The 11,990-nt window shown below is 53.7% G+C and overlaps 1 protein-coding gene across 1 annotated transcript; it reads right to left on the reverse strand.

Moving 5' to 3' along the window:
• Positions 1–5,646: 5,646 nt before the first annotated feature.
• Positions 5,647–11,620, reverse strand: SPC24 (SPC24 component of NDC80 kinetochore complex). The gene is made up of 5 exons (XM_052644134.1): positions 11,461–11,620; positions 7,559–7,703; positions 7,279–7,383; positions 7,073–7,149; positions 5,647–5,753 (listed from the first exon to the last, which is right to left on the reverse strand). The coding sequence occupies exons 1-5, from the start codon at positions 11,618–11,620 to the stop codon at positions 5,647–5,649; spliced, it is 594 nt and encodes a 197-aa protein (XP_052500094.1).
• Positions 11,621–11,990: the final 370 nt, after the last annotated feature.

Below are 11,990 nucleotides of genomic sequence, written 5' to 3' on the forward strand. Positions count from 1 at the left end.
TGACTTTGGACCCATCCGAGCCTCCGTTTCCCCACCTGCAAACCGGGCGATGCTAATCCCCGCCTCCCGGGCTCCGCGGGTGGCGGGTGTAGCGGTGGCAGAGGGAAGCACCGGGAGCCGCCGGGACTGCGATCTTTTCTGTGTCCACAGGGTGGCACTTCCTTCCTTCCTTCCACCTTTTGTCTTGGGAAGGTTCCAAACTGCCTCTGGGGGCGAGAGCTGAGCGGACCGCACAGGAAGCGTCCGGGGCCTGCAGGCGGGCGCTCGATAATTGGTTGATTGACTGACTCCATGCTCAGCCGCGTGGCAAACCGGACAAATGAGCCTGAACAGCCCCGGCGCGCGCGGGAGGGGCCAGGCAGTGGCCGAAAGCGCTGAGTGGGGAGGGTGGGCAGGACTTGGTGGGGGGGGTGGGGGGGGGTGGTCCCCGGGCAGAGGGAGAGCCTGGGAGAGACTGGAGGTGATGGAAGTTGCTGATCCCTGGCCTGGGCAGTTTTCTGTTGACGAAGGGAGTAGTAACTGAAATCCTTCCTCGGCGCCCCCAGCGTGCCAGTGACTGTGAGACACACACAGGATTAGAGTGTCAGGAAAAATAAGAGCAGACCCTTCTTGGGAATTAACTGTTGCAGCCTCTCTGTGGCAGCCGAAGGAGGGGCCAGGCCCAGAGCCCATTTTACAGATGGGAAATGGGAGGCTGGGGTCACTGAGCTTGGGTCCCAAGCTTCTGGCGAGACCTAGATGCCCTGCCTTTTTATCCTTCAATAGCGGCAGCCTAAAAGGCAAGCCCGTGGTGGTGAACCTCTCTGGGCTCACAGGGTGTCCCCTGGAGAAAGGCGTGGTTGTCACTCAGGTAAGATGAGGGGCAGCTGGCCGGCTGCTTGGAGTTGGTCTGTGGGCTCCCCCAAAGGGGTGGGGAGCAGACTGGAGCTTGGGAGCTGCTGTCCCTGGGGACAGGGTATGGGCAGGTGACTCTGAACTCCCGCCTCTCCAAGAGGCTCAACAGCTCCAACCAACACCAGCCGGGTAGTGGGAGGAATTTGCTCCTCCAAGCCTGACACCCCAATTGACATCCTCTGCTGCCTCCACCCCCAACCCCCAGCCCCCACAGGCATCTGAAACCACAGCTGCCTGTGGTGAGTCAGGCTGGAGCCTGCGGGGCTGAGCCCAGGTCCGTGGGAGGAAAGAAGGGAAGGCAGGGAGGGGGAGAGCTGTCCGCATGCCGGCCCCTCCCCCATGGTGGGGGGCAGGGCCCCCCTCCTCTAGGCAGTGAATTCCCTTAGTGATGAGGAGATGAGAGCGGCTGAGAGTTGGAATTTGAGCAAATACAGGTCACATCACGCACCCCATGGTGTGGAGTGGAATTGAGAAGCGGGGGAACAGCCCCCAGGACTCCTGGGTCCTGTCCAGCCTCCCCTCCAGGCAGCTCAGGTTTCAGCTCTGACTCCTGCCCTCTGTGGAGGGGCTCCACCCTCCCCAGCACAGCTGCTCTGCTTACATCACAGCCTCCTCTCCCAAGCTGTGCTTATGACTGGGCAGAAGGCTGGGAGCTTGGGGGTTCAAAGCAAATCCATTCTCCTAGTCGGCTGGGCCTCTGCACCATGACCTGTGTCAAGAGGGCAGTGTCAGACTCTCCTTTCCCAAGCCCCAACTCTGAGCTCCCCCACCCCACCCCCAGAATCTGAAAATCCTCCTCATTTCTCACTGTGGACTGCAGGCCTGGCTTGATCCAGCCCCATGGCCTCTCATTCTCTCCTTGCTGGCCTCTTTGCTGTCTCTGAACCTTTGTACTTGCTGTTGCCTCTGCCTGGGTCACTGTCTCCATACTTTTGTCCCCTGGGGGCTCAGGTCTGTCTGGGCTCAAATTACTCCTGCTCCCAGGGGCCTCCAGGAGGCTCTGCCTTCATCAGCTGTGACGCCGTTCGTGAGCAGCTTACCTTCACTGTGCCTTGGTTCCATCACTGCAGGACACTGCGGCCCAGCACACAGCACCTGCTCATGGCCTCCACAGTAGTGTGGCTCCCTGGAGGGGGCCTGACAGGTCACAGATGTCCGCTGCACACTGCTGAGGCACGTGAGGAGGCCACCAGGAGGTCCTAGAGCCGTCCTGGGGGTGGTCCACGCACTGTTGTGTCTCTATTGATCCCTTGCGGTCAATCTTCCCAGCCTCTCCCCAGCCTCAGCCCATCAAGGTTGCCAGAGGTCCAGGTGAGAGGTTCGGTCGGCCTCTCCACTCCATATACCCTTGCCTATTTTCTCCAGAAACACCAATTAAAAGCCAGGTTGCGTAAGAGATATGGGTTCAATCCCTGGGTCAGGATGATCCCCTAGAGTAGGAAATGGCAACCCACTCTAGAATTCTTGCCTGGAGAATTCCATGGACAGAGGAGCTCAGTGGGCTACAGTCCATGGGGTCACAAAGAGTCAGACACAACTGAGGCGAATTAGCGTTTAGCAATGTAACTTTAGTGTTTTAAAGCAGTCTTCAAACATTACTTTCTGAGATGTCAGTTATATGAAAATTTATGAAAGCATAGAAAACGGATTGAAAGACAATCATTGAAATGTTAGCTGTGTTGTCTCTAGGCAAAAAAAAAGCCAGGTTGGCCAGGTGTGTGGATACCAGACCAGCAACCACTGATTACTAAGGACTTCAAGTGCTCTGTTGCCTGCCAGGGCTCTACCAAGGACAGGCTTGAGTTCCAGTTCTTGGTCTCTTTCCACCTGGGTAACCTTGGATAAGAGGCAGGCGCCTCAGAGTCCATTTCTCATCTATAGAGCCAAGAGTCTCTCTCCTCCATGGACCCTGGGGGGCCCCTGTTGGATTCAGCCTCCCAGAGAGGGGGTGTCACTGTGACTTTGGGCAACTGACTGGACCAAGCTGTGCCTCGGTTTTCCTACCTGTAAAATGGATCCCCCTCACCAGCTTGGGGTGGTGCTGGGCTGAGGGGATGCCAGAAGAGGAATGGGGTGGGTGTGTGGGGTCAAGTCTCAGTTCTGGGGGCACCAAGGTTTAGGTTCTGTGCTCCCTTCCTGGTGGTAGGGGGAAAGCTGATCCTGCACCCCCATCAAAGCTGGCCTAGTGTTCAACGTGCCCCTAGCCAGCCTCCATAATCTGGGAAAAGGCTGGTGGCTGCTGATGGGCTGGCTCTCAGAGGGATAGCAGGCGGGGCAGGGGTGGGGGTGCAGGCTGGAGGCCGTGGGCCAAGGCCATCCGGGCGTCTGGCCAGTGTTGGGCAGTGAGTCAGGGCCCAGGCATGCAGAGGGCCAGGGCCTCCCCGGCCCCTGTGAGCTCAGGCACCTCCCTGAACCCGCCCATCGGGCCCCACTGGGCTGCGTGCCTCACCCCCTTGCTCACTCCTTGGGCTGGTCTCAGGGGGCTGCCTGGGGAGATTGGACATGGCCCCTCTGAATCTTGTCCATACAGCCTCCTTCAAATGTCAAATGTCCTTCTTCTTGGTCACTGAGCTCTGGGCAGGCAGGCAATGCCTCCTAGGCCCCTCCCCGAACAAAGCCACTGCTTGGAGGGGGGTGTGATTATGGCAGGGGAGCAGATCCCTGGGGAAGGGGCTCAGGCCCTGAGCTGGGGCCCAGAGAAAACTTTGCCTTTAACTGTACCTGCCTTCCATCACCAGCTTTCTCTCCTAGGGACTCTATGCCCATAAATTTGAACTAGAGGGAAATACACTTCTCTGCCAGCCCTGGGACCCTCGGCTGGGCCTCAGTCCTCTCAGGGCAGGGAGCCCTCCTGGCACCTTCACTCCTGCAGGGGAGCAGGTGGAGGCTGGCTGTGTCAGCAGGACACAGCCCTGAGTAGGTCTGCCCCCCCACCAAGCCCCAGGGTTTTCAGGACAGGGGTTGGCTCCCAGTATCTACAGGGTGGAGGCCAGGGTTACTGCCAGATTATCCTATGATGTTCAGGACAGCCCCCAGCAGAGTGACTGGCCCCAGCACTGCAAAGGCTGAGGCAGGAAAACCCTGGCCTAGGTCAAGTCTTTTGCCCTTTGGAGGCCAAAGGTACCAATGCAGGGCTCTGCTTCTTTTTCACATCATAAAACAACTCTGCCAACCTTGAAAATGAAAACAGCCCAGGAGGGCTTATGGGAACATAGCCTTGAATATGTAAAGCCAGGCCCTCGGCATTAAAGCAGGGCCTCTGAAGTTCTGGGAAACTTGTGAGCCATATGGCCTTGAGATGCTTGCATTTCAGTGACACTAGTAACCCCTTTTTGGGGTCTATCTCCTGGACCCAACAGGCAGGATTACTTGCCCTAGGACCTCCAAGGGGTATGGGAATGAACTATTTTTAGTGCCCGTTTGATGTACTCAGGTGCTGCTAGAACTTACTGTTCCTTCTGCCTAGAAATGTCCTTCTCTGATCAAGAAATACAAATTGTACTTATTGTAAGTTGTACAGAGGTGCACAAAAGCCAACACCCAGAAACTCATGTAACTGCTGAATCTACTGGCTTCAGGCAAAGCTGTATCCAGGAGGCACTTGATAGCAAAGGGACCCTACTTCTCACTTGCTGCCCTCAGACAGGTAGGGAGGCTGGCCATAAACTTCTACTGGTAGTAGCACCTCAGTCACTGAGGATGGGGGTTAGGTGAATGCATTGATTGGCTGGCCCAGGCTTTGGCGGCATGCTCAGTCAGTGGGGGTTTATTATGGGTGTCTGTGATAGTAAAACTAAACTAAGAAAGACACACACAGCAGGTTAGCCCCTGCACCCAAGAAGTCCAGTATTTATATCCAGCTCCACCATCATCAGAGAACCAGGCTCTTATCATTTCTAGAGAATGTCGCCCCTCCTCGTGTGGCAATACAGCTGCCAGGGCTCCAGCCATCACACCCAAATTCCAGAAAATAGAGGGGAAGGGAAAGTGGATACTCCCTTGGCTTTAAAGGAGAAATCACATACAACACTTCTTTTTACATTTCATTGTCTTGATTTTAACTGCAAAGGAGACTAGGGAAAGTTGTGTTTTGATTTGGGCAGTTAAAAGGAGTTTCTTACCAAGTTGTGAAGAAATATTAGGGAGGCAACCAGTGGTCTCCAATACACACAGTCCACCCTGGAGCCAGGGATGGGCCCCTACATAACCTCTTTGTGACTGGCTCTTCCTTTCTAGCTCCAGCATGACCACCCCCACCTCTGGGGCAGGTTCCCTTCCCAGCTGAGGTCCCACAGCACCCTGGACACTCTCTAGCCTGAGAGTGGCATCCGATCACTTCTGACTCCTCCATCGGCTGAAGAGATCCTTGGCACCTTCACGTTGTGTCTTCACCTTGGGCACAAAGCAGCACTCAAGAGACTGAACCGATAGAAACGGGGCCACACTGGAATCCCAGATGAAGACCTGGAATCTGTTACTGGCTACCACGGTGTCATTGGCATGCACTGTTATAGATGTGAAGTTGCAGCCCTGGCAAGGTTAAGTGGGATCTTTGATTACCTAGTCCAGCATCTGAGGCCAAAGTCAGGAGGGTGGAACGGGCGGGGGTGGGGAGAAAATCAGTAAAAAACAAAAACTCATTTATGTGTCAACATTTAATTTTAAGTTGATCTCACCACCGAGGCACTGACCACCCACCACAGCTGATTCCCACTGAGTGGGGCTGTGCGACGCAGTCCCAGAGGCTCCGGGCTACCACTCCGTGTCCACCAGATTCCAGAGATAGTCGCTGATGAACTTCTTAGAGAGCTGGGTGCTGTCCAGGTGGATGGGCTGGGCAACGCTGGGGCCGTGGTGGACTGAGAGCACGGATGTAAGGAAAGACAGCATGCACTGCCCTCTCCCTCAACCCCGTGACAAAAGGATACTGCCTTGCAATTGTTATTATTAAGATACTTAGAGGGGCTTCCCTGGTGGCTCAGCGATGAAGAATCTGCCTGCCAATGCAGGAGATAGAGGTTCAATCCCTGGTCCAGGAAGATCCCACATGCCACAGAAGAACTAAGCCTGTGCGCCACAAATACTGAAGCTGTGCGCCCTAGAGCCCGTGCTCCACAACAGGAGACGCCACCACAGTGAGAAGCGCACACTGCAATTAGAGCAGCCCCTGCTCTCCGCAGCTAAAGAGAAGCCCGTGCAGCAACAAAGACCCCACACAGCCAAAACAAAACAGACGAAGCTTAAAAAGAGACTGAAACACATTTTCATAAGCAGAAAAGTAAATCCTGACAGTGTACTTAAAAAATTATGGCAAAATCTATGTAATTTATCTTGACCACCGTAAACATTTTCAGGTGCCCTGTCAAGTGGCATTTAGTATATTCACGCTGATGTGCAACCATCACCATTCATCTCCAGAACTCATTTTGTAAAACTGAAAAGTCAAAGTCACTCAGTTGTGTCCAGCTCTTTGCGACCCCATGGACTGTAGCCTGCCAGGCTCCTCTGTCCATGGAGTTGTCCAGGCCAGAATATTGGAGTAGGTAGTCACTCCCTTCTCCAGGGGATCTTCCCAACCCAGGAATTGAACCAGGGTCTCCTGCACTGCAGGTGGATTCTTTACCAGTTGAGCTCCCAGGGAAGGGCCTTGTAAAACTGAAACTCTGTCTCCATTAAACACTGACTCCCCCTACCCCACCCTGATCATCCTCATCTTACTTTCCGTCCTCATGAAACTGACTCCTTTAGAGATCTCAGGTGGGTGGAATGATATAGTATTGACTTTTTGTGTCTGATTTATTTCACTCAGCATACTATACCACAGGTTCATTCTCGGTGTAAACTGTGTCAGGATGTCTTCCTTTTTTAGGGCTGAATAATATTCCACCGTGCAGGTGGACCACGTTTTGTTTATCTGCTGATAGATGCTTGGGTTGTTCCCACCTTTGGGCTCCTGTGAACAGTGCTGCTGTGAACATGGATGTACAAACACCTGTTCGAGTCCCTGCTTTCACTCTTTTGTGGGTACACTCAGAGCGAAACTGGGTCATATTCCAATTCCCAGAAGTGGAATTGTTCGTACGATCATGCTGTTCAGTGTGTGGGATCTGCCATAGCGTCTGCGCCATCTAATTCTCCCCAGCAGTGCCCAGGGTTTCACGTTCCCCACAAAGGATACTGCCTTTGATCATCCCAGGCTCACACTCATAATCCCACTCGATTTTACTAATTCGGCGATAAAGTTGAGCCACGTACCTGTGCGAGAAGACAAAAATAATAGAGAAAAGAAGTCATTCCAGGGTTAACTCTAGCAAAGATCCATGGGCTACAGACACACACACACACTCACAGGGATATGCACTCACATCACATCTATGGACCTACACAGCTGAAGGGATGGTGACTGTCGTGTCCTCGTCGACTTCCTTCTCTTGTCTTTCGAGATCCACCTCAATCTCCTTGAGCTCCTTCAGTTCTCTTGTGAGCTGAGTCAAGCAGGTAGTTAAGGATCCCTGGTTTTGGAGGCAGGGCTGCCCACATGCTCCCACCTCACACCAACCTTGTCAGCCCCGAGCCATTTGCTCTAGGTGTGTTTTCTAGCATGAACAGGTGCCTCCCAGGCGGGGCTGGGGTCCAACCATTCCGCACATGCAAGAAAGGATATAGGAGGTTGGCCTTCAGACGGGCGTCCTCCTCGCTGGCCCTCTGAAGCTCAGCTTCAAGCTGCCGCAGCTCGACACCACCCTGGTGTGCCTGCTCCTTTGCATCCAGGAGGTTCTGGGCCACCTCCTTCTCTGCGGTGAGGATCTCTGCAGGGTGGGGTGAAGTCTGAGCCCCTCAACTCAGGCTCCCCAGGAGAGCCCCGGAGAAGAGGGCAGCCTCAGCTCCCCCATCTATGCCCACTTCCATTTGTGGCTCCCAGACCCATCGTCCTATTTGCAAATACCCACCAGGGTCCCACCAGGGTCCCACCTGGAATCTGACTCAGTGTATCCACTTCACCAAGTCACACCTGAATTCATCAGGCAAAGAAACTCCAGTCCCTCTTTGTCCACCTAGTCTTAATGTATGACATCACTCTCCAGCCCGTTGCCCAGACAACAAGCCCAGGACTCACTCTCTGGATGCAGTTGGCCACCCATCCTGGCAGGGCCCCTCCTTCCTCGTGCTGGTCCTTCATCCCTCCAGGACCGCCCTGTCAGCCCCCCTGCATTGCTTTGGCTGCTCCTGTTGCTAGTCTGTGCTGCTCTCTGCCTTCAGAGTGGCTGCATCAGAGGCTGAATGCTAAGCCACTCCTCTGCTCAAAGACCTCCCAGGGCCCCCCCAGTGTCTCCAGGATAAGGTCTAGGGGCACCTTCGCCCTCCTTGCTGACCTCCTTTCTCCTTGCTTTTCTCCCGAGCACGTGTTTTCCCTCTGTTCCGGCTGCAAAGATGCTTCATTAATGCGTGCAGACATGCCATGTTTTCTCATGTGTTTTCCTGGGCCCCTGTCTGCCTGTCCTCCAGGGATGCTCCCATCGGGCACACCCGTTCCCAGCCTGAGGACCTCCTGTATAATGCCCAAGTCAGGCAGAATGGACACTGTCCTCTCCCTCCTGGGGCATGACCGTGCTCCTAGCCATCACCCTGGCCTATTTATTTCTTGTCTCTCTTCTTCAAGGCACAAATTGTGTCTTACAGTCGCTAGATATCAGCCAACACCTACTCAGAATAAATGTATTTGGAACGGAACATCTGAAAAGATCAAAAACATCCTAAGAAGGTTACTGTGTTCCTTCTCATTGAGTGAGAGAAACTGGCCAACCCAGAGAAGACACAGATGACAACGCTTCTCAGAGGGCCAGTGTTCGTTTACAAACTTAGATCCAGTTAATTTTTAATCAAAGCGCTACATGTCTATGGTTGTGAAAATTTAAACACACACTTGCGCATGCACACACACACACACACACGCACACACACACACACTCCTCTCTAAGCCTCTCCACCCTCTGAAGCAGCCACTTAAACTCCTCACTGTTTTCTCTGGCATCAGCCTTCATATTTCTAAATAATTTGCTTATGCTGCTATTTCTTGACCTGTGTTAGACGGTGCCTGCTGACTTCCTGTCGGGAGAGCTGGGGGTCTGGCTCTCTTACGCAGCCTTCCCGCCCCTTCTCCAGGCACCGTCCGAACCATAGCCAAGCCTCCTGGATGTTCAGTCTAAGCCGTCACTGCCTACATGTGTGCTCTGGCCACGGGTGACCGGGGAGCCCTAACTCACTGTGTACTCTCACAACCCTCTGAGGGCGGCTTAGCCCTCCTTGCATTCAAGAGGCTATGAACAGAAGTTTAAAGAAGTGACTTGTCCACAAACTTAGCTCCGAAGCCGGGATCTGAACTGGATTCTTTATTTTGGCCATGCTGGGCAGCGTGTCGGATCTTCCCCGACCAGGAGTTAAACCCGAGCCTCCTGCAGTGGAAGCATGGGTCTTAAACACTGGACTGCTGCCAGGGAAGAACCTGAACTAGATTCTTTGATCAAACCCCAGCACCCTAGAATGCTGACTCTTCTCTCCTTGCCCCAAATCCATCCATTCTGCTGAAACCCAGCAGGTTGGGTTATGTTGATCTTCTCCCCAACCACCCACGGAAGTAGAGTTAATGGAATGAGAGGAGAAAAGGAAGGAGGAGGAGGAGGAAAGAGCAGAAGACCCGGCCCAGGACGTCCACCACGCTTAGCAGTTGCTGTTTTAGTTGCTAAGTCATGTCTGACTCTTCTACGACCCCATGGACTGTAGCACACTAGGCTCCTCTGTCCAAGGGATTTCCCAGGCAAGAATACTGGAGCAGGTTGCCATTTCCTTCTCCAGGGGATCTTCTCCACCCAAGGATCGAACCCCAGTCTCCTGCATTGAAAGGCGGATTCCAACATGCTTAGAACCAACATCCAAACTCCCCCTGGGGGCTAGCAGGCTCTGGCTACTGCTGACCTCACCCACCTCTTTCTCCTGGGTCTCCAGGCTCATTCTCACCTCATGACCTTGTCCCTGAGAGAACCGTCTGCCAGGATCACTCCTCCCCCGCAGGCATCCTATGGTTAGCTCCCAGCTCATTCAAGTTTCAACCCAAATGGCACCTCCTCATAAAGTGTAATTGTCAAAAGGCATTACAAATCCCTGGCACTGAAACCACAGTGGAAAACTCGATGACATTTCCTCAAAAAAAAATTAAATATCAAATTATCATCTGATCTAGCATTTCCACTTCTGGGGAAATACAAAAACAGAATTGAAAGCAAGGACTCAAAGAGATTATTTTGTACCCTCCTGTTCACAGCAACATTATTCACAATAGCCAAGAGGTGGGAGCAGCCCAAGTGTCCAGTGATAAATGGATAAACAAAATATAGCGTATCCATACGATGGCACACTGGAGGTGATGGTGGTAATGGTTATACAACAATGTGAATGTGCTTAATGCTGTTGAATTGGACACTTAAAAATAGTTAAAATGGTAAACCTCACATTACGTCAACTTTACCACAAAAAAAAAAAGTTTGAAGCCTTTAAAAAACCCAAAATACCCTGATGCTGAGAAAAGCTGCAATATGGGCAGCCCCCACCTCCACCCCTTTCAAGGGCACAGTGCTATGCAAGCGTCATTTCTGTGAATTTCACTTTGAGTCATCAAAGGGGTGCTTCAGCAGCCCCATTTCACAGATGAGGAAACTGAGGCTCGAGAGGTAAGCCACTGGACTGGGACCACAGGGCTCATGAGTTAAGGGCTGAAATGCTTAGCCCATCACCTCCTGACAAATTCATTTCTCGTCTATCCCCTCCCTCAGCTGGCTAGAGTATCAGCAGCCCCCGCACCCCAGGGATTGTGTTTGCTCTATTCCCTGCTGTCACCCCAGGGCTGGCACTATGCCTGGGCACAGTAGGTGCTCAGTAAAACATCTGAACAACCTCAGCAGGAAGATGTGGATTATTTATTGTTACAACCAAGTTATAGGAAAAAGAGGCATTGCGAGGTTAAGTAAGTCACCTCAAATCTCACAGCTGGGAAGTGGGAATGCTGAGATTCAAACCCGGTGTTTTGACACTTGAGTTTCAATTCAAACCGAGTACCCCAGCTCCTGCTCACAGAGCGGCAGAGCCTGCAAACTCATATATTCACCACTAAACCCCCTGGGTGGCTCAGATGGTAAAGAATCCGCTTGCAATGCGGGAGACCTGGGTTCGATCCCTGGATTGGGAAGATCCCCTGGAGGATGGTACGGCAACCCACTCCCGTATTCTTGCCTGGAGAATCCCCATGGACAGAGGAGCCTGGCGGGCTACAGTCCTTGGGGGTCGCGAAGAATCGGACAGTACTGAGCGACTAACACACAAACCCCCGCTGCTATCCTGAAGCCCACTGCATGGATGGGGAAACTGAGGCTCAGAGGGGACAATGCTCACCTGCACGGGGAAATAGGTTAGGGGAAGGGGCGCCCAAAAGGGAGGAGGTTCGTGACTGGCTTGGCCACCGCTCCCATTACACGGACCCCGGCTGCCCCTCGGCCCGCCCGCCCAGGTCCTCACCTCGCAGCCACTTCTCGGCGCCGTCTTGCGTCTCCAGCAGCCGCTCCACCATCTGCTCGTGGCGCCCCAGCAGCCGCCGTTGCTGCGCCTCCGCGCGATTGGCGCCCAGCAGGCTCAGCAGCCCCTGGCTCACCTCCTCCATATCGCGGAAGGCAGCCATGACTACTTTAGAACCAATCCCGCGCAAATTTAACTGTCCCCCTGTGCCCCGCCCCCTCCCGGAGAGCCTCGTTTCCATTGGGTTGATCCCACGTCAGTCATCAGCGAATGAGGGCGGCTGCTTCGAGTCGGACAAGTGCGCCTGCGCCAGCTCCTCCGTCAGTCATTGGCGAAGGCCAGTCCGCGCAGGGGGGGCGTGCCTCTGCAGTCCTGCCTGATGGTCCTGCCTGATCCGCCTGTGCTGGCTGGAGAGCGGCTGCAAGAGCTTCAAACGTTCTTTCTTACCAAATTCAGTGCCTGCTGCTTCCAGGTTGGGGTTCTAGGGACTAAGCTGATAACTGCCTCACGTGGAACCGACGTTCTGTGGTGTG

This window comes from Budorcas taxicolor, chromosome 7 (genome assembly GCF_023091745.1).
Source record: "Budorcas taxicolor isolate Tak-1 chromosome 7, Takin1.1, whole genome shotgun sequence".
NCBI classification, from domain to species: Eukaryota; Metazoa; Chordata; class Mammalia; order Artiodactyla; family Bovidae; genus Budorcas; species Budorcas taxicolor.

Excerpts from the sequence above, each read along its gene's own strand:
- SPC24 (XM_052644134.1), bottom strand. The coding sequence starts at position 11,620 with ATGGCTGCCTTCCGCGATATGGAGGAGGTGAGCCAGGGGCTGCTGAGC. Across the intron at positions 7,704-11,460 it reads CGCCGAGAAGTGGCTGCGAG|AGATCCTCACCGCAGAGAAG; the intron begins GTGAGGACCTGG and ends CCCACCCTGCAG. Across the intron at positions 5,754-7,072 it reads GCCTGGGATGATCAAAGGCA|TCCACCACGGCCCCAGCGTT; the intron begins GTATCCTTTGTG and ends CCGTGCTCTCAG.